The following is a 20,236-nucleotide window of genomic DNA, read 5'->3' as shown; positions in this document are numbered from 1 at the left end:
AAATGAAACAAAACTAACACTGTACATCACTCTGAACAAACAGCTATGTTGCCCCTTGTGATAAAGTACAAGGGGCAATATGGTGGTGGCAGCATCATACATATACAGGGCAACCCTGTGGACCACAGTACATCTACATCAGACATCAGACCATTCCTTTTATGGACCTAACTTGGCTCTACTCTTTATTCATCAAGATGTGGGCTGTTTCTCTGTCTGTCCGGCTGTGTTTTCTGTGTGGGATTCAACATGAAAACAAATAGCATCTTTATAACAGACTGTTAGTAACAAAGAGCCGGAGTGAGCAAATTAAAATTGGGTCCTTGGTGAGTTGCATGTTACATGTGTTGACACAGTGCTGGTTCAGGAGCTTAATTTTGTCTCAATGTTTCACAAGTAGGTGTTAAGTGGATTGAGAAATATAAGAAATCTCCAAAAATGGTCATCTACTGGGCTGAAAACGAATTATAAAGCAAACGACATCCAATTAAATACTCCAATGGCCTTAAAAGATTTCAAGAACCTCTGGTTGCGTCGAAAGAAAATATAAAGAATTGCAGGACGAGTCAGAACCTTTGCATGTCCCTGTTGTTGTTAACAATGTTTTATAATGATCTGAATTCATCTACTTGTGATCATCTTTACAACTAAACGTCTCTTTTGAGTGTGTTGAAAGAAGGCCTGAGATTGCCCCCTTTGTAGAACCAGAACCAGGAAGATTTTTGAGAGCTCCAAACCCAATTGCTCATTCTTAAAAGCTGATTCTGTGCTTGTTTTTTCATCAATGTTCTTCTGAGTTGAACTGTAAATCTACAGAATAGAAGGAAAAGGGATTTCCTATGCTCCTATTGGCTGGGGAGTTTTTAGGCACATTCTGATTGGCTGTAATGATGTAAGAAGGGACTCATTCAGCTTTTTGTTCAAAACACAAACAGTCCGGTCTGGCCTCACTACCCCGGGTAGTTCTGCAGTCCAGCAGAGGGCCACTTTACCGATCTGGTGAGTGGAGACAGTACAGCTGTTAAACCTCCCTGGTTTGTGTGTCTGTAGGTACACTGTGTCCACAAATAATACGTCAAGCACTCACTACATTTAAGAGAGCAGAGTGAAACCCTGTCAGGCTTTAATGCTTGACGATCCCCTGTGCAGCATGTTGGAGCAAAATCAAGAGGTGAAGAAACCTGCTGGGTTCATGTTGCAGAGGGTGGAGAAGCAGAGCTGGCAGCTGGATAAATCAGGACTGTAGGGAAAAACAAGAGTATAAAGGCAGGAAATCACAACTAAATGCAAGGAAGGTGAGGTTACTTAGCTGCTTTGAGTTTCCAGACACAGAAATTATTTAAAGAAAGAGAAGAAGAAGTAACGCGTGGATGAAAGAGCAGATGGCTGAAAATTGCTACAGGGCAGTAGGAGCAACTGTGGGCGGGGAGAGGGGAAGTGTGGTCGACAGGAGAGGAATTTAAAGTCTCATTGTTCTGGAAGAGCAGAGGCAGCGAGAGCCGAGGAGCAGGAGGACATGGACGTGAGCGCAGCCATGGAAAAGGTACGGACATCTACACCTAAGATTCCTGTTCAGGGACACGTCCACATGTGGAGGTCAGATGGTCATTCAGGCTGATGGGACATAGCATCTCCTCCCGTTGGTGGAGATCCACAGAAACTCTTGAAGACTTTTCATTATATAAGTAAACTTTATTTTATTTATTGGTTAAAAACATTCAGCCTCCTAAGGTAGGGTTAATTAATATTCATAAAAACTAGTTTACCTTCTGAAAACAATAAAAGGAATCTAGAATCGGTTCAATATCCTCTAATTTAGATGAAACACTTATTTTGATCCACATTTACATTTCTGATCAGACGTTTACGTCCACTTATCGTCTACATCAATGTCTGATCAGTTCTGAGGTTTTACTGATGCATTTGGCCTATTTTCCTCCCCAAAGGGAGCATTTATACAACATATAACTTAATGACGTAAAAAACATATAATGCATGCACACATTTGAACTTATTGAGGATTCTCTCTAGTCCACACAAGCTGAAATATAAGCCAAAAATGACTAAATTAAATTACTCTTTTAATTTCATCAGCACGTTTCTTCTGACTGGGAGTAATATTAATGTTTTGGAGTGGCCCAGTCAGAGTGATGGCTTGAATCTTATAGAGAATCTGTGGACAGAGTTTAAGATTTCAAGATTAGGGTGATGACATCGAGGAAGCTCAAAGACTTGAAAAATGAAAATAATTTAAAATCTAAATTCCCAAGAATTCTTGCATTGTAGAGAGACCACACAGTTTCTGCAGCCACCACAAAGATTTCTGGATAGTTGGCAAATCTTCTCTGCAGAGTTGAGTAAACTAGCTTTTAAGCACAGTCCATAGGGCTGAGGTTGGGGTTTAAGAAGATTATCCCAGAAACCTCATATTAGTTTTATCAATTTCAGTAACAGCTTGGATGTGAGTTTGGGACTGTTGTCACCTTTAAACATACCGTTGGATCCACATTTGAACTATTTTGTGGTTGATTTGGGGTGGAGTTAAAGGTGTCATTTCTTGGAGCAACAGCTTCTTTCTCGGTCACCATCTTTTCAGTCTTTGTTGATGTTAAACTGACTTTGTTGTGGACGGAGACGCGGGTGTTCAATCGGTCCCCAGTTTTCTAAGAGTTCGAGCCTTCAGGTTTCTGGGTTGCTCTTAAACATCCTAACTTATTTCCTTTCAGGAAAGTTTGTAGGTAACTTCTTATTTACTTGACTGATACATTAGTCAATGCTAAATGTATTCTTAAAAGGTACTAAAGGGAATATTTCTTGCTAATTCACTTATATAAGAGAAAAATAAATATATTAATGAGTTGATGAGGTTTAATGATTGTGCGCATATATACATTTTAAAACATGATAAATAATTCATATTTATTTCTTACAATGAAGGACACCAACTCAATTACATATGATATTAATTTGTTTAATGTTTGAGGATTTATTTACTCGTAACCCGTAAAAACTATCGATTCTATCGATTCTATACAATATTAACAGAAATTCAGCCTAATGACAGCAGCTAATCGAGGCACACAGAGACACATTAAAAATAAAAAATCAATTTAAAATAGAAAAACAGAAAACGTACAATTGTAATAAAAATAAAAGGCAATAAAAACTATAGCGTGTTTTTAATAAATATATAGTGTATATTTTAAAAATATTAAAAGTGAAGATTGTGTGAAATTTTACAAATTGTGCTTTTGTATATTCGTGCAAAAAAGGTTATTTACAAGAATATGTTAAAGCTGTCCAAATGACAGCAGTGATTGGAACATTTTATCTGGGAGCAGCGATGATTTTACAGTGTAACAGCAGCTGTGAGACACAGGCTACGTCAAGAAACGATCTGATTTGGACACACTTTAGCACATTTCCAGGTTATTATGGGTGTATAAAGAGTTGCCATGTCTAGAATGGCCACCAGAGGGCATAAGAGGCGACATGAGGGGTGGAGTGATGCTGTTATCAGGCAGTTACTGGACCATCCAACAGTCAGTCAGGAAGGTGAGTGAAGGTCAGCAGACACAGATGGTGCCTCACAGATGCATCAGAAATCCATTGCAAAACTTAATTTGGGAAATCTTATAACTTAAAATATTCAAAGGTTATATTGAGAAGACAAGTATGCCAGATTAACAACAAGGTCGTGCCTCCAACCCTTTTCCAGAACAGAAAAGAATGCAAATTAATTTGTGAAACAAAATCACAATCGATACCAAATACACCTGAAAAACGTTTAGGATATTTTTTTTTCTTTTATGCTTAAATGCTTTGATTTTTTAAACTGCACATCATTTTAACATTGGACTGCAAAGACATGATGTTCCTGTAGAACCGCCTGTCATTCAGCTGGTGGCCCGTCCAGAGGTAACATCAGTCCGAAGGGTGACGACCTGTCGGATCAGCGCCACCTGTTGAGATTTGGTCTCTTTGTTTAAGCCCCAAAGCTTAAACAGGTCCCATCACCATGATGGAAATAACTCCCAACACCCACAGGGGCACAAAGGATGCAGGGAATGCTCCACTGGGTCCAAAACACAGAACAAAGTTGAAGTTGTTTCACTAAGAACTTTATCATTAATATTTCAACATATTCCCAAATTTAAAACAAAAAAATTAAATATTGGAGGAAAAATGGAATGAAAATGAATCAAATTATCCTTCTTATTTACTTAAAGCAGCAAATACTGCTGAAAACTGCAGCGCTTTCAAAAGATCCCCAAACATTTCACTTAACACAGGTTTGTTAAGCTAAATGTTGTGTATAAATTTCACAGCCATTCCTCAGCATTGGGACTATACTTTGACAATGGTCTCTGGGGTCCTGTCCAGCTCTCTCCTCCTGTTCCTACACCTTTAAAATAGCCAACACTGATCAGGACGCCTCTGGAAACTTGATCTGTTTTTTGTTTTAGTAGCAGACCAACATGAAATGTGAAGGATGCCTCGAGTCAGATCTTCCTGCTTTGACTGCTGTTCAGCCTTTCCTGTGACCTCCAGCTTCTTATCTCACTGCGTTTCCTCTGTGCATTGCTGACATATTCAAAATAACTTGGATGAGAGTGATCCCGCCTACAACATGCCCGCCTTATCTGAGCCCTAAATATAGAAACACAGCACAATTTCTTCAACAAGAGAGTTTTATTCCCTCTTTGCTTTAAAACTGTTCTAAAACTGAAGTGTGCATTGCTTTCAATGGTAACAAAAACAAACACAATTTGCCAACTTGTGGGAGGGCAGCTTCTTCACATGAACTATTAAAACGTCAAGACTTCCTGCTCAGATGTAACTTTTTTTTAATCAGATTTGAAAGAAATCAAGGCTGTTGTTTGAAGTGTTTCTCTATTTCTGACTCTTTTATAGTCTAATCAGTTGGTAATATTGATTGTTGATCAGAGGGCTGCACGGTGGAGCAGTTGGTAGCACTGTTGCCTTGCAGCGAGAAGATTTTAGGTTCAAATCTTGACTTGGAGTCTTTCTGCATTGAGTTTTGCATGTTCTCCCTGTTCATGCATGGGTTTTTTCTGGATACTCCAGCTTCCTCCCACAGACCAGAAAACATGACTACCAGAATCAGAATCAGAATCAGAATCAGAAAAGCTTTATTGCCAAGTACGTTTTTGGACATACAAGGAATTTGTTTTGGCGTAGTCGGTGCAATACAGTACAAATTAAACAGTATAAACATATCTACAATATAATATAAATATATGTGCACAGTTTTAAGTGAGTGAGAGTAAGTATAGAGCAGTATAAGATGCAAGAGCAATACAACAGTGCAGGTGATCATTGTGCAAGTAAAGCAGGAGTCCAAGCTGAGCGTTAATGTAACGCTTCGAGTTACAGGTTACAGGTGTCCTGTCAGCAAAAAAAAGAAAAAAAGGGGGGTGTGGGGGAAAGGGAGAGTGTCAGGTGATTTCCGGGCTTTGTTAACCAGGCTGGTGGCAGATGGGAAAAAACTGTTCTTGTGGCGTGAGGTTTTGGTCCGGATGGACCGCAGCCTCCTGCCAGAGGGGAGAGTCTCAAAGAGTCTGTGACCGGTGTGGGAGGGATCAGCCAGAATCTTCCCTGCCCGCTTCAGGGTCCTGGAGGTGTACAGTTCCTGGAGCGACAGTAGACTGCAGCCAATCACCTTCTCAGCAGACCGAATGACACGCTGCAGCCTGCCCTTATCCTTGGCTGTAGCAGCGGCGTACCAGATGGTGATGGAGGAGGTGAGGATGGACTCAATGATGGCTGTGTAGAAGTGCACCATCATAGTCTTTGGCAGGTTGAATTTCTTCAGCTGCCGCAGGAAGAACATCCTCTGCTGGGCTTTCTTGATGAGGGAGCTGATGTTTGGCTCCCACTTGAGATCCTGGGAGATGATGGTTCCCAGGAAGCAGAAAGATTCCACAGTGTCAATTGTGGAGTCACAGAGGGTGATGGGGGCAGGTGGTGCTGGGTTCTGCCTGAAGTCCACAACCATCTCCACTGTCTTTAGAGCGTTGAGCTCAAGGTTGTTCTGGCTGCACCAGTCCAACAGATGGTCCACCTCCCATCTGTACGCGGACTCATCACCATCAGAGATGAGTCCGATCAGGGTGGTGTCGTCCGCAAACTTCAGAAGCTTGACAGACTGGTGACTGGAGGTGCAGCTGTTGGTGTACAGGGAGAAGAGCATGTGAATTGCTCTCTCCATAATGCCCTTAGGTATGAGTGAATGTGTGCAGGGTTTGTCACCCAGTGACACCCTGTGACCCTGCAAGGACAAGCGGGTATTGTTGACGGTAGGAATAACACAACACTGTATGATAATGATAAAGTGACACTGCTCCTGTCAGTCAGTGTGCTCCAGAGGGATGTAATTAGAGTCTTGTTCTTCTGAAGCTGTTTTGACGACAGCCTTCATCACTGTGACCTTCCTATTACTGGCTGATCATTCACACCTTGTTGTAGAGACTCTTGGGAAGCAGATGAGTCCTGTTTTAACCTGCAGCTGAGTAACGTCAATGAGTGGAACCTGATTCAAATTTAGCTTTTATCAGGGCCTGTAAAAACATTTCAGTAAATGTGCCAGAGTTATTGAAAAAGATATTTTTCCATCTGTTGTTCCTGGAATAAAAACAGAATATATGCACACTATTAAAAAATATATAATAATGAGATTTAAATTTTTAAATTTTGATCAAATTTAAAACTCAAATAGGTACATTTTAAATGTTATTTTTATCAGATAAAATGATCAACATAAAATATATAAATTGATAAACAATACCTCATTGATTTGAAAACATTAAATCAAGACAAGCCATGAAAAATGGAGAAAAAGATAAAAAAGTTTTACATACACTGCATAAAAACACAGACTATGATTTGGGCTTTCATCGTGAGATTGTATTGTGTTCTGTTTTCTATATTTTATTACTTTTTGTGAAAGACTTTGTGAAAATCTTCCATATAAATAAACTTTTACTTAAAGGCCTTTTCCTTCACTGTCTCACATTAAATAAAACAAACATTTCCTGTTTTAGGTCAGCTAAACTTATTTCTATTTGTTAAACACCTGAATAATTAGAGAAATAACTTTTCTGAAGTTTTTTTTAAATCTTTCTTCAGATGTTTAATTACCTTTTAAACTGTACGACTTGGGTCAATGGTTTTGGGTAGTTTGCTGGAACTTTGGCCCATTCTTCCTGACAGAACCGGTCTAACTGGGTCAGGTTTGTAGGCCACCTGGCTTACACGGTGACTAATATAGTGGTAGGTTTAGGGTTGTTGTCCATTTAGAAGACATATTTGTGCCCAAGTTTTAACTTCCTGGCTGATGTCTTGAGATGTCGATTCAATATTACCTCATAATTTTCTTTGTTCATGATTTGCGAAGTGCACCAGTCCCTCTTGCAGTAGAAATCTCCTACAACATGATGCTGCCACCTTCATGCTTCACAGTTGTCCTCCTCATTACTCCAAATGTCCGTTCATTTTCATGTTAATCAGACTACAGGACATGTCTCCAAAAATATAAGTCTTTGTCCCTGAGAGAATTGAAAACTGCCCTTTGGTTTTGCTTTTGCAATAGTGGGTTCTTCCTCGCTGAGTGGCTTTTCGGCCATTTTGATACAGGATTTGTTTCACTGTGGACTTCTTATTGGCTTCAGCCAGCATCTTCTCCAGATCTTTTGATTTTGTTCTGGGGCTTTCATGCAATTTGCAGCAAAACCTCTAGGGAACAGAACCTGTCTTCTGTTACTGTTACTACTTGCATATAAGTACTACAAATATAGCAGATAAAAGTGGTACCTTCAGACATCTGGAAATTATGTCCAAGGATGAATCAGACCTGTGGAGGTCCACATTTCTCTTCCGGAAATCTTTTAGGCCGATTGTTTTGGATGTTTTTGTCGCACAGGGAAGCAGTGTTTTCAGATGTATTAATACTATATTTTTATTTATAAAAAATCTTGATCAATGTTAGTTCATATTATTTTGATCAAATTGAAAGCTTATTTCATTTACTTTTTTTATATTTCCCTCTGCTGTTTGTATTTGGAGATATTCCATTCACAGTGTCCGACTCTTCTAGTTTGAGGACATGAAGTTCCACATGAAGTAAATCCCGCTGTCCAGGATTGGTTTCTATTATCTAAGAGCTCTGGTTTGTCTCTGTCATTATGGAGCACATGTGGATGCCTCTAACACCATGCCCGCAGCAGAGATGGGCCCGGTAATACCCGGTGACAGACAGACAGGTGGACAGACTCTGAGACAATAAGCTGCAGATTGTTTTTACTGTCGGGTTTTCTGCCAGAGGCCTTAAACTCTCTGTGTTATCTCACATGTTTGGGTATTTCTGGAGCTGTGAGGAAACCTGCTGACAGGATATGAAACACATGATCTTATAGTTGATTTATGAATAGTACACAGGTTTCTAAAAACCCAATAACTCCAGGTAGAGGGGCTCTACTGTAGATTAAAACTGTCAGTATGGACCATAAACAACAGTTTATGTAATCTGGCGAATAAATGTAAATTCCTGTACAGTAAATTCAATCTCCCCAGTCTGATAATGACACATGGACGGCGGTGGATCTAAATATGCAGATTCTGATCCGGCATTCAGCTACAAGGTGACGCTGTTGGCCGGCCTGCTGTCTTAAAGCAAGAAGTTCTGGGTTTGAATCTGGGCCTGGGGTCTTTCTGCATTGTGTTTGCATATTCTCTCCAGTTCTGGTCTGAACTCTAAAATGTTTGAATCAGTGTTCATTTTTGCATAGAATCATAATTTAGTTTTAGATTTTACATTATTTTGATGAAATGGAATTTCGTTTCGGTCATAATTTAGTGATGTGTTTATGTTTGGTCCAGTTTATTTAACTAAATCTTTCCACATTTTAGAAAACTTAATTTGCTGCAAATATAATCAACATTCCAAGCCTAAAATTAAAACCAGGAGTTTCCAAGTCCAGACCTCGAGAGCTACAATCCTGCAACTTTTAGATTCTCCAACACAACTGAATCAAACAAATTGGTCGTTACCAGGCCTCTGCAGAGCTGAATGACTGAACAGCATTTGATTCAGGGGTGTTGGCGAAGGCATTCATGTAAAAGTTGCAGGAAAGTAGTCATGGAGGACTGAACTTGCCCAGTTTTAGACTGATTCCTTCTGATGACCTAATCATGTGATCCAGGTGTGTTGATGTAGAGAAATGTCTAAAAGTTGCATGACCTTGAGGACAGGTCAATGAGGGATTGCTGCAAAGTCAACACCAGTGACTGTCCACTGTCTCTACATGCTCATCCAGGAGGAGTGAATGCTGCAAGTCACTGACTGGATGCAATCTGCTGGGTTTCCTTAGATAGAAAAACTTTTTATCCAATTTGAATAAATAACTGAATCTGACTGCACTGTTCAATGGTTACGATTAATAGGAATGTATGAACCTGACTTATGTGAAGTGCCTTGAGACGACATGTGTTGTGAATTGGTGCTATATCAATAAATTGAATTGAATTGACAGGAGTATGACGCCTGTGTTTTAGGGCTTTGTCCACATCTTTAATAAAAATCCTTTCTTTACACCTCAGTGAAATATTGATCCCAGCATGAACCTGAACAGAAGTTATATTTTGCTGAAACAACTTTATTTTATTTGGATTTTTCTATAAAGTTTTAAAACCAAGACACATCCGTCTAGTTTTCAGTGCATGAGGCTACATTTCCAAAACTGCTCAAGCCTTGCAAAAAACGTAATAAAAGTCTATATAATTGGCAGAAAACTTTGCATCATCCCCAATTTCCATTGATTGTGGTTCTGATCCCTATTTGGAAAAGTTGTGATAAAATATGACAGATTCAGACATTTTAATCAAACCAAATAAATAAGTGACCTGCTGCAAGGCATTATGTATTAAAGTTATAAAACTTTATATCCACACAGTAGACTATGATTAGATCACAAGGAGGTAAAGAAAAACTTCCTGCAGCTGTTTAGCACCTACAAAAGTCAGGTGTGAAATCACCTATACTGTGAAGGACTGAAATGAGCAAAGTAAAAGTATAATATCTGTATTATCTGAATAACGGCTTTACAAAACACAGGCTGTGGTACAGAGGAGGATCAGTGATGTTTGTAGGAACAGTCACTGGGTGGACCGATGAGATCATCCTTCCTGAATGTGTGGTTTGTGTATGTGGACTCCAGTCTGCTGCCTCCACACCCAGAGAACGTGGTCATAACAACTCTTTCTATCTGAGCTAGAACTCCTACACACAACACAACTTCCTCAACATCATCTCAGGCTTTTAAAGGAGTCAGAGTTGTTAGTACATCAAATGGCTTAAGGGGTCTTGATGTAATTTCTTATTGTTTGTATGAAACTAACTCTCACTAAATTACTCGCACCGACATTTCATGATCCTCACTTTTGCAGAAGCTTGATTTTGGAATTTCCTGAGATCAAAAATCCTCCAAAACAAGGTCTTCAAGTGGCTTTATCTTTTTCTCTTAAATCATCTTAAAATATATTTTATTTCTAGATTATATTTTGCATACAAGAGGAAGGAAACTCAGCCTAAAAGTCACCATGTGCTTTTATTACACGGATGAAAAAACCTAAAGCAATTTAGGACAAAAATAGGCAGAAAGGCAAGTCTGGTTTCAGCTGGAGTTTAACTAAGTTGGACTTTAGGAAACTGGAAATGAGTTATTGAAGTTTTACTCATACACCCACCCAGCCAGCCATTGTCTATACCTATTTATCCTAGCAGGGTTGTGGGGTAGATACATATGTAGGACCTTTTTAAATTTTCTTTTAATTATTATAAATATGAATGTCATAGGCTGCATATTAAGTTGAGATTTTTGCTTTTGTTTTATGTGGATTTCATATCACGTTCTGCTCAAGCCTCCACCTTGGTCTAGTTTTATTGAGTGCTTAATCTCATAAAGTGTCACATCTGGCCTCGGTTGCCAGATTATCACTCCTGATGCTGATTTTGGGAATACTCTCCACTTTAAATAAACGTCTTGGGTTTCTTTGTTCCTTTCCAGATTTTTTTGTTGTTCCTTGTGATGCAACATGCTAAGCAACATTTTGTTTCTTCCCTGTTCTTTTCCCAATCTCTTAAAAACTCTAAATTTTGAATTATCTCAAATTTGCATCAAAGTTTTTCTTTCTTTTTGGTATATTCTTAATTCAACTGTGTTTTGATTTTTCTAAACTTCTAACATTTACCTCTCTGAATGCAGTGTATGTACACACTTTTAAATATGTTTTGCAGTAATGTTTGTTTTCTGTGCCTCCTCTCAGATGTCTCTCAGAGGTGCAGGGAAGTGTCTGGTTTGTAAGGGCAGCTGCTCTGGACTTCAGCCCCATTCTTGGAGGTACAGTTGCTTAATTTGAGCTTTTTTAATTTCATTTTGCCAACAAAAAGAAAAACAATGAAAGGAATGAGGCAACAATTCTTCCAATGGTTCTGGTTTACCTAGACTGCCCACAAACTTATTAACACATAAATAAACATGGCAACTGTACACTTTCTGCAAAGATTTTTGTAAACAATGTTTTATCTGCTAGGAAGCTTGTAAGACAGCCTGATTTTTTATTTTATTTTATGAAAATGCGTGAAAACTCCTGAATGTTTTACACAAACAAACAAAAACCTGCGGACCAAGGCAGAACATGGTGATATCTTCATCCCTGGGGGTCTCTCCTCTGTCCAGGAAAGCCTGCATGGCATGCGGCTGCAGCACGGTCGACCACGCTCCGGAGAGTGATCTTGAGGACGATCAGCAGATGGGACGCCTGTTCGGAGACTCGCCCTGCTCACACTTAACTGCAAAGGTCAAAGGGGGCGGCGGCCTTCGGATGTACAAGAGAAACCGAATGATTGTGACGAACCCGGTGGTGTCACGCAAGGACCCAACTTTCATCACCACCACGTACGACTGGGCACCAGCCGGGCTCAACCAGAAACTGGTGAGACTCAGCAGAAGGTGATGGAGATTCTTGGTGTTTCTGATACACTTAAAGCAGATATTTAGTTAAAACAGTCAATTCCCTCTTTAATATAATCACAATGCCGTTCTTCCTGTTCTTGATCAACATTTTATTTTATTTAAATGTCATTTTGTCAAAAACAAAGGCAAGCCCAACCAAGGAGTAGTGGGCTTTCAGCTCCAAATATCCATATGTAATCATTCAATCTAAAATCCAGAATCAGAAGCTATCTGTTTCTGTAAAATAACACTTATTTTCATTTTCTAAAATTCTGTTTTATTTATATATAATGAAATTAGAGGTATCAATATTTCATACTTAGGTGGTAAAAAAATAACCCACTTTAGTAATTCGAAGGTTCTTACAGTTATCCATCCACCCAGCTACCATCTTCTGTTTATTAGACGGTGAAGCGAAGAGGTAACAGCTGCAGAAGCAAAACCCAGATATTCTTCTTCCCAGCAGTACTCTATAGCTCAGTCTGGGGGATCCCAAAATACCGTCAGGACAGAAGGAATATATATACTCCGAGGAGCCGGCTCAACTCTGAGCTCCATCCCGATGGCAGAGCTCCTCACCTTATCTCTAAGGCAGCATCCAGCCACCCAACAGATCCGAACCTCACGGCCATAGGCGAAGGTTGGAACGTAGATTGAGTAAATCAAGAGCTTCCCTTTTGGGTCGGTTCCCCCCCCCCCCCCCCCCCCCCCCCCCACCTTTTACCCTGACCTGGAGGGAGTAGTCCACCTTTCCTAGCTGAGAGACTCTGACCCAGACTTGGAACAGCTGTATCTCATCCCAGCTGCTTCACATTCAGTTGCAAATCGCTCTGGAGAACGGCGAAGGCCGTGACTAGGAGATGCTATCAGAACATAATCTCCAAAACCAGACAATCTCTGCTCCTTACAAATAGGATGCTTTGGATATCTAGTGAAACTCTAAACAGATGGACGAAATATTAATAAAAAATTTTAAACAAAAAAAGTCACAACACATTTAAAATAGATGAAGAAAACTAAAGATTTCTGATGCATCTTCTTCTATAGGTCATTTGTTTAAATTCAGACTCATATCTTTATGAGGTTAAACAGTAATGATGGAAAGGATTGAATATTTGTTTTAACCGCTTTCTGCAGAGCTGTAAACCAGAGCTGCTTCAATCAGACTAAATAAAGTAAAATACAACGATAGGAATAGCAGTCTGTTTTTTTTACTTGTATTTTCTGTTGGATCCAGTTAAAAATATTTTTGGTAAGATACCTCAGAGTAGCCATCTCTTCAAACTGTCTGCTTCGCATTAAAAACAGGCTCCAGTGCAGCCTGTAATTACGGCGATGACAGACATTACTGCGGCTGAGCTCGCAGAGACAGATCCAAATCCAACAGAGCCTGCTCTCCACATGTGCCTCAGAAAAATCCCCCAGCATCTTGTTAGCCTCATCCAGCACTTTGTTTGACTGTTTACTAATGCTGCTCCAGGCTTAGTCATTGTTAGTCTCAGCAGCGCAGCACGCTGACAACACACAGCTGTGTCACAGAAAACACCTGGAGCAAGCGATACTGAAACCGGCTGCTCAGGTTACAGCAATGGGAAAATAAAACTGAACCAAAGAGGGAAAAATATGATAAAAACTTTAGGATCAAACTCAGACTCTGGTAGTTTTAGTTTAACAAACTGGACTTTCAGCAGGCCCCAAAGTCTAAACCAACATTAAAACATTACTGAGGAAAGAAAAAGGGACTGTATCTGTGCTCATAGTCATTAAGTTTTGTTCTTGTGACGGCACCGTCCTAAGAAATTCAGGAGGTTTCTGTTGAGTTAACAAAACTTTTAATCTGGTAAACTCTAAAAGTAGACATGGACATGGTCATATTTTAATTTCATCACATCAAATCTAAAGTTTATTGCTTTAATTCTAAGGGAAACACTATTTTGTTTTGTTGTTTGTATTTCATGCATTTAAAACATCACAATAAATTACATCTTACCTGTTATGTAGTTGGTGTAAAAATTTTGTATTTATAACATGGCTAAAAAGGACAAAACCTCTAGAAATGTGTCATGAAACACATCATTAAATGTGTAGGAAGCCAAAATAAATCCAGTACATGTGAAAAATATGATCAACTGTTGATCTAGGAAGAGAATAGGAAGCAGCCCGTCTGTAATGATAGCTGTTATATTTTCTTGTCACAACCAAGTAGCTTTTAAATTCTGAGAATAATCATTTCACATAGTACTGTACAGAAATCATAAATCAACCATCATTTTCTCATATTTGCTTCACAGGAGCAAGACTTGTAATCTTGTGATATGGTCTTGATCTGTTTTTCTTTGAAATAAATCAGCTTCTTCACACTTTCAGTCCAGTAAAATCTCTAAAGTGGTAAACATTTCAACATGAGATATTTAGGCTCTTTGCTACATGCAGTTTGTCACAAAGACAAACATTTCATTACCTGAATTTATGACAAATCCAAACATCCAACAAGGTGACTGCTTTGGGTAAAAACATGGGAAACAGTTGAAAATTATTTCTTAAAGATATGAATTTCAGACACTTTTCATTTATTGTAAGACATGACGCTTTTTCTTTTGCCCTATGCTTTTCATCTTTCCTCATTTTTAAACACAACATGGTGGGAAGAACATTAGTGACAAGCCATCAGCAAAACACAAAAAACACAAATGGAGAACTACTGATAAATACAACTTTACAAGAAAATAAGAGGTGATTCAAAACTTATGCACGTTATTGCACAAGTGTAAGATTTGTTCATTCTAAAATGGACTGAATCTGATGTCAGTGAAGAGCAGCTGAAAGTTGATTGTTGATACCTTCAGGCCATGCAGTACATGGAGCTCCTCCCAGAGAGTCAACGTCCCGTCTCAGGGACCGAGGGGGCCCTGGAGCGCCGCAGGCAGCTTCTCAGACAGCTCCCTGTCTACGATCAGGACCCCATGAAGTGTCAGAGTCTCGGCAGCCAGGAGGAGGTACCAACTGCATCTCTGCTTTAGCAAACCCAACAAGTGCCTTAAAGTTAACTCCTACTCTTTTATCTGCAGGTTTGCACCATGATTCTGTTTGTGAAGCAGTTCAAACAGGAGGTTCTGGGAGTGGGCGAGGTGGCCTTACCTGGAGAGGGAGGAGTTCTGAAGGAAGCAGCTGCTCAGAGGATGGCAAAGGAGGTCAAAGATCACAGTCACAAAACAGATGCTGTGCAGGACCAGAACCAGAGTGCAACCAGCGGCACCACCTCCTCTGCTGTGAACGGAACCGATGACAAAACTGAATATGTGAGTAAATACTGAAGATTAAAGCCAGATTTAATATTACATAGAGAGCCCAGCTGAAACATGACTCCAAGGATCCCATTCCAGAATTTCTAAAACACTACTCCAAAAAAAGAAAAAGATCAAATTTTGTTTTATTTTAGAAACAAAAACTTTAAGCATGAATCATTCAAATAACAACTAATTTTTCCATTGTTTTGGATTTGGATGATGGTGTGTTGTTTAGATCTGCAGAAAAACATTATTTTCTTGAAAAGTAATGCTTTTCTAACTGAAAATGGAAGTGAATGGAAGTGTTATTAGGAAGAGGATGGAGTGAGCAGTCTTACTTTCCCCAAAGATCCTCTATGCAGAAACATAGGAGAGCTGAGAAAGAAAGTAAACAAGAGGATGGATTTCTCCTCTCGCTCCATTAACTGTCTCTCCATTCACTATGTGCCACAAGATTATAATTTGAATCTTGTTTTTTTTCCCTATGACTGAGCCAAGTGACTGACAGATTGTATTGTATTGTAATTTGACAAGTGTAGCATTAGCTTGAAGTGACTCTTTAAGTTCAGACATATTATTGTGAAAAAAATAGCTGAGCAGACTTGCAGAGTTTGAGTGGAATGAGATGGTGTTCTCGGACTACCTCGGAACAAATTAGGACCGCTAAAACCTTGTAGGTAAAATACAGACATTATACTTTGGAAAGTGAGACTTTCAGGTGCTTTCAGTCACTTCTGCAGTGTTTTAGACAATCACAGCATGACTCGCTCATAGATAGTATCCTGGTGACACAGTAACAATGCCGGTCAGAACAGGAGCAGTTATTACAATATCTGCCAAAATGCTGTTAGAATTAAATTTTTTAATCACATTGTTGTCACTGGTGGTCATTCACCACTGTGTTGAATTACAGGCAGACGGTGCTTGCCATGGGGAGCTTTTAAATCCATGGTTAGAGTGCCGGTGTGGTACATCTCCACCACTTTTGTTCTCTTTTACATAGTAATGCAGGTGCTGCTGTAGTGTGTTGTGGTGAAGAAACAGCTGAGCCAAAAAGCAAAGCTCTCGATTTTCTGGTCCATGTATGTTCTGACCTTCACCTATGATCATGAGACATGGATCATGGCCAAAAGAATAAGATCCAGGGTACAAGGGGATGAAATAAGCTTCCACCAGAGGGGCGACTGGACTCGGCCTTAGAGATATGGTGAGGAGCTCTATCATCTGGGAGGAGCTCAGAGTTGAGACGCTGCTTCTCCGCATTGAAAGGAATCAGGTGAGGTGGCTTGGGAATCTGACTAGGATGGCTCCTGTGCCCGTTTTTGGAGGCTCTCCGGACACATTTCACTGAGTTGAAGACCCCGGGGAAGACCCAAAACTTGCTGGAGGGACTATATATCCCGTCTGGCCTGGGAACGCCTTGGGATCCTCCAGAATGAGTTGGCAGATGTCGCCGGGGAGAGGGATGTCTAGGGCTCTCTCCAGGACCTGCTGCAGATACAGCAAACGTTCCAAAGTTATAGCTGAGGAAGTAGTGGGTCCAACTACTGAACTATCGTGCCTTTTGTTCTGAACCGTCCCCAAATCTTTTGCATATCTTCCAAATTCTGAGTTATGGATTTGGTCAGCTGGTCTCTCGATGCAATTGATCAAATTTTCTCAACGAGAAGACAGGGTGGAGGAGAACCCTCTTGCCTAGATGGGACGTTTTTCTCTGGATACACAATGGACTCCTGGCAGAAGTGGAGGATTGTGTGTTTGTCGATAATGTCAGTCAAGGACGTGGATATGTATATAATTTGATGTTTGATATCAGGATTTCTGCTTTTTGGAGTCAGCGGTTACCTGGCATATCGCGAAATTCGGAGAATGTCAGCAGCTGTTCTGGCAATTGTGAGGCTGCCTGGCATGTATGATGGGATCTTCAGAGCGATCAGCACTCAAACTGAGATGTTACGTGAGCTGAATCGCAGACTAGATGTGATCCTTACACAGGATCGCAGGCAGGTTGCGGTTCCTGGACTCAGGGGTGAAATGGGATAAATCTTGGAGAAAGTTGTTCGCTCGGATCTGGCGAAAGACCAGGAATTTGGGTGTTTGGATTCGCCTTTGAGAAGCACCAGCGAGACTCTCAAGGCTGATGGAAAATTAAGAGTCAGCCCAACCCAAATAATTGTTGTTTTTCTGAATCTGGCTCCCCTGCACGGCCTTGATGGCTGGCTATCTTCAACCTCTCCTGGAAGTTATGTAAACATGACGCTCTGCCACCTCCCTTCCCTGAGGACATCTGTGGACCTGCTCAGAACTTTGTGGCCAGTTGATGAACATTCCATCGTACCATCAAGGACAATGGTCTCTGTGACAGTGCTTCATGGACTTACTTGCACACACTCACTTGGACACACACACATGCTCAAGATAAATATATGCACCCCCTCACACCACCTTCACCGTTCCCGGCATGATGTTGTTTTGTCAACTTGTTGCTTCTTTGTGCTGAAGTTTTTTGCAATCTCAAACTGTATCCTGCTAAGGATAAAGTGTGAAATATGATTTTTTCCCTCTACTTTCCTAATGTGGCCTGTTTTCTCATCTAGCAAGGGCAGCGACTGTGAGTGGGCAGCAAAGCCTCGGTGACCCGTCCCCCCCTTGTCTTGTGTCATGATGTCTGTTTGAATGGGTTGTACTGGAATTCTAATTTCCCCTCGAGGATCAATAAAGTATCTTTGAATTGAACTGAATTGAACAGAGAATGTTGGAGAGTGAAAAAAACCAAAAAAACGTGACATCAATGACCCAGGTTTTCATGTGTGCACTCTGAAAACGTAACTTTTACTTGTTCCTTTGTCCTCCAGCGGTGTACTGGTTGCCACGAAGAGGTTGTGAAGGACAGTCCAGCTGTTTACGCTGAGCGTGCAGGTTACCATGACGTCTTGTGGCATCCCACGTGCTTTGTTTGCTCAGACTGCGGCCATGGTCTGGTGGACCTGGTGTATTTCTGGTCCAATCAGAAGCTGCTCTGTGGACGGCATTACTGTGAGTCGGTGTGGCCGAGATGTTCCGGCTGCGACGAGGTGAGACGTCTTCTTCTTCTACCATGAATTTATTTATTTTTCATGTGTTTCTTCATTTAAGGCCTTTTACCTCTTTAAATTCACAGATTGAACTTCCAGCTACTCCTTTTGAATCACTGATCATCTCCTCTGTTGCTTCTCCATCCTCAGCTCATCTTCTGCAAGTCGTTCATCACAGCGAAAGATGGACGGACGTGGCATCCTCAACATTACTGCTGCTGGAAGTGTGGCCAAAGCCTGGATACACCCTGTCAGCACTGACAAATATTTAATTTTAAAACATCACCAATAGAACTACGAGGAAGAAAAGAGATCAAAATAACATACATAAAAGTAAATCCTTCATAATAAAGAGCTGAATTATGTTTTTAGCCGACATGTAAGACTGTTTAATTTTCTAGTTCTATCAACACAAAATGTTAAATGGATTTATTAGTATATGAAACACTTGAAAGAACATAAAACTGTCTTCAAAGTCCTTAGAGACTCATCCAGAAATGTTTATGTGACTGAAACATTTAAAGTGGCTGAAGAAACTTTCTCTTGATCTCTGAGCTCTTAAAGCTCTGACATTGTTCAGATGGCCTTTCAGGCTGCAGCTCAGTACGGAAGCCCAGAGGTGACATTTCAGGGAAACATCAAAAAAACTAATCAACAAAATGAATGCATTATTGAGTACAGCGACCGCTTAATGCCTGGTTGTGGAAATGTTTTTTGGTCTTAAACTGTAGAGAAAGAATAACATATATTGAGTTTTCAGAAGTTATAATTCAACTCAGATTTTCTTTCTATTTAACATTACTTGTTCAGTTGATTGTAAAACCTGATCTGATCAGAAAAAGAGTCCAGGAAGGCATTTTTTCACCATTTCTTTCCACATAGTTTATGTCGGATTATGGAGGTTAAAGGTCCCACAGCATCTCTCACAAAATGTCTGAAGGGAAACGGAAACGGGCAAATGCTGTCTTCAGATTCACAAACGGCATGTGGAGTGGACAAACTCCCAGATATTAAATGCTGCGAAGCTCTTGTTGGAAAAACTGAAGTAACCAAAATGAGGTGTTGTCATTTAAATCCTAAAAAGTTCTTAAAAGTCAGTTGGATTATAAAAAAAAAATCTGTCATGATCTAAAAATCGATGTCAAATGTAATAGTGAAATAACATCTCACAGCCATAAAGAAGTAATCGGGTGGGATTACATATCTTCTCTGCTGCACGAGTGTGCTCAGATGACCTACCACCTGCAGGAATGTGAGGAATTCCAGTGGTCTCTGGGTCGACGTTCCTGGAAAATGGCGTCACCCAGTTGATCGTTGAAAAAAACAGGTTTCCTTATTTTTAGTCCTAAAGTGAGACAGTTCAATTTGATCTGCTGAGTTTTGGGGCTTTTAATAGAGAGTTGTGTAATCAGTGGGGGTTTATAGAGGAGCTGGATGCATTAATCATCACTTCCATTGACACAGATTATACACCAAGGTTTGGACTAATATGGGTAAAATCAGACATCCGAGGTCTCCAGCTACATTATTACACAAATAACACTCACATGTTGTTGGCAACCATCATGTCTTCACAGCTTGCCTGCTTTCATTTAATGCATGTGCCTGAGGTTGGTAAATGAAATGAAACATCCATAGTTACTGGTGATGAAGAGTTTAATACTGATCTGTGAGAGAAGGAGTTCTGGGAGTGTTCTTCTCTGGACCATATATGTGTGTTTTAACACAATGCCAAACAGGAAACACTTAAGCAATGACCTCAGGGAGGCAATTATTGCTGCTCATCCGTCTTGAGAATGCTTATAAGGTCATTTCAAAACCATCTAAGTCCATTATTCTACAG

The 20,236-nt window shown here is 40.1% G+C and overlaps 1 protein-coding gene across 2 annotated transcripts; it reads left to right on the top strand.

Annotated features, from left to right (window-relative positions):
- The first annotated feature begins 1,206 nt into the window (after positions 1-1,206).
- On the top strand, positions 1,207-18,764 carry lmcd1 (LIM and cysteine-rich domains 1). 2 transcript variants are annotated; one of them, XM_047347459.1, is made up of 7 exons: positions 1,207-1,543; positions 11,344-11,417; positions 11,757-12,012; positions 14,879-15,028; positions 15,101-15,331; positions 18,175-18,393; positions 18,480-18,764. In XM_047347459.1, the coding sequence occupies exons 1-7, from the start codon at positions 1,517-1,519 to the stop codon at positions 18,663-18,665; spliced, it is 1,143 nt and encodes a 380-aa protein (XP_047203415.1). In that variant the 5' UTR covers positions 1,207-1,516; the 3' UTR covers positions 18,666-18,764. The 2 variants fall into 2 exon arrangements, with proteins under 2 accessions (XP_047203415.1, XP_047203416.1); XM_047347460.1 differs by having other exon boundaries at positions 1,222-1,543; positions 18,544-18,764.
- The last annotated feature ends 1,472 nt before the right edge of the window (positions 18,765-20,236 follow it).

This window comes from Girardinichthys multiradiatus, chromosome 20, assembly GCF_021462225.1.
Source record: "Girardinichthys multiradiatus isolate DD_20200921_A chromosome 20, DD_fGirMul_XY1, whole genome shotgun sequence".
NCBI lineage: Eukaryota > Metazoa > Chordata > Actinopteri > Cyprinodontiformes > Goodeidae > Girardinichthys > Girardinichthys multiradiatus.
Note: the sequence above shows the minus strand (reverse complement) of the source record. Positions and strands in the feature narration are given on the sequence as shown.

Coding starts and splice junctions, on each gene's coding strand:
- lmcd1 (XM_047347459.1), top strand. CDS start 1,517: ATGGACGTGAGCGCAGCCATGGAAAAG. Junction 15,029..15,100: donor GTCTCGGCAGCCAGGAGGAG/GTACCAACTGCA, acceptor TTTTATCTGCAG/GTTTGCACCATGATTCTGTT. Junction 18,394..18,479: donor GATGTTCCGGCTGCGACGAG/GTGAGACGTCTT, acceptor TTAAATTCACAG/ATTGAACTTCCAGCTACTCC.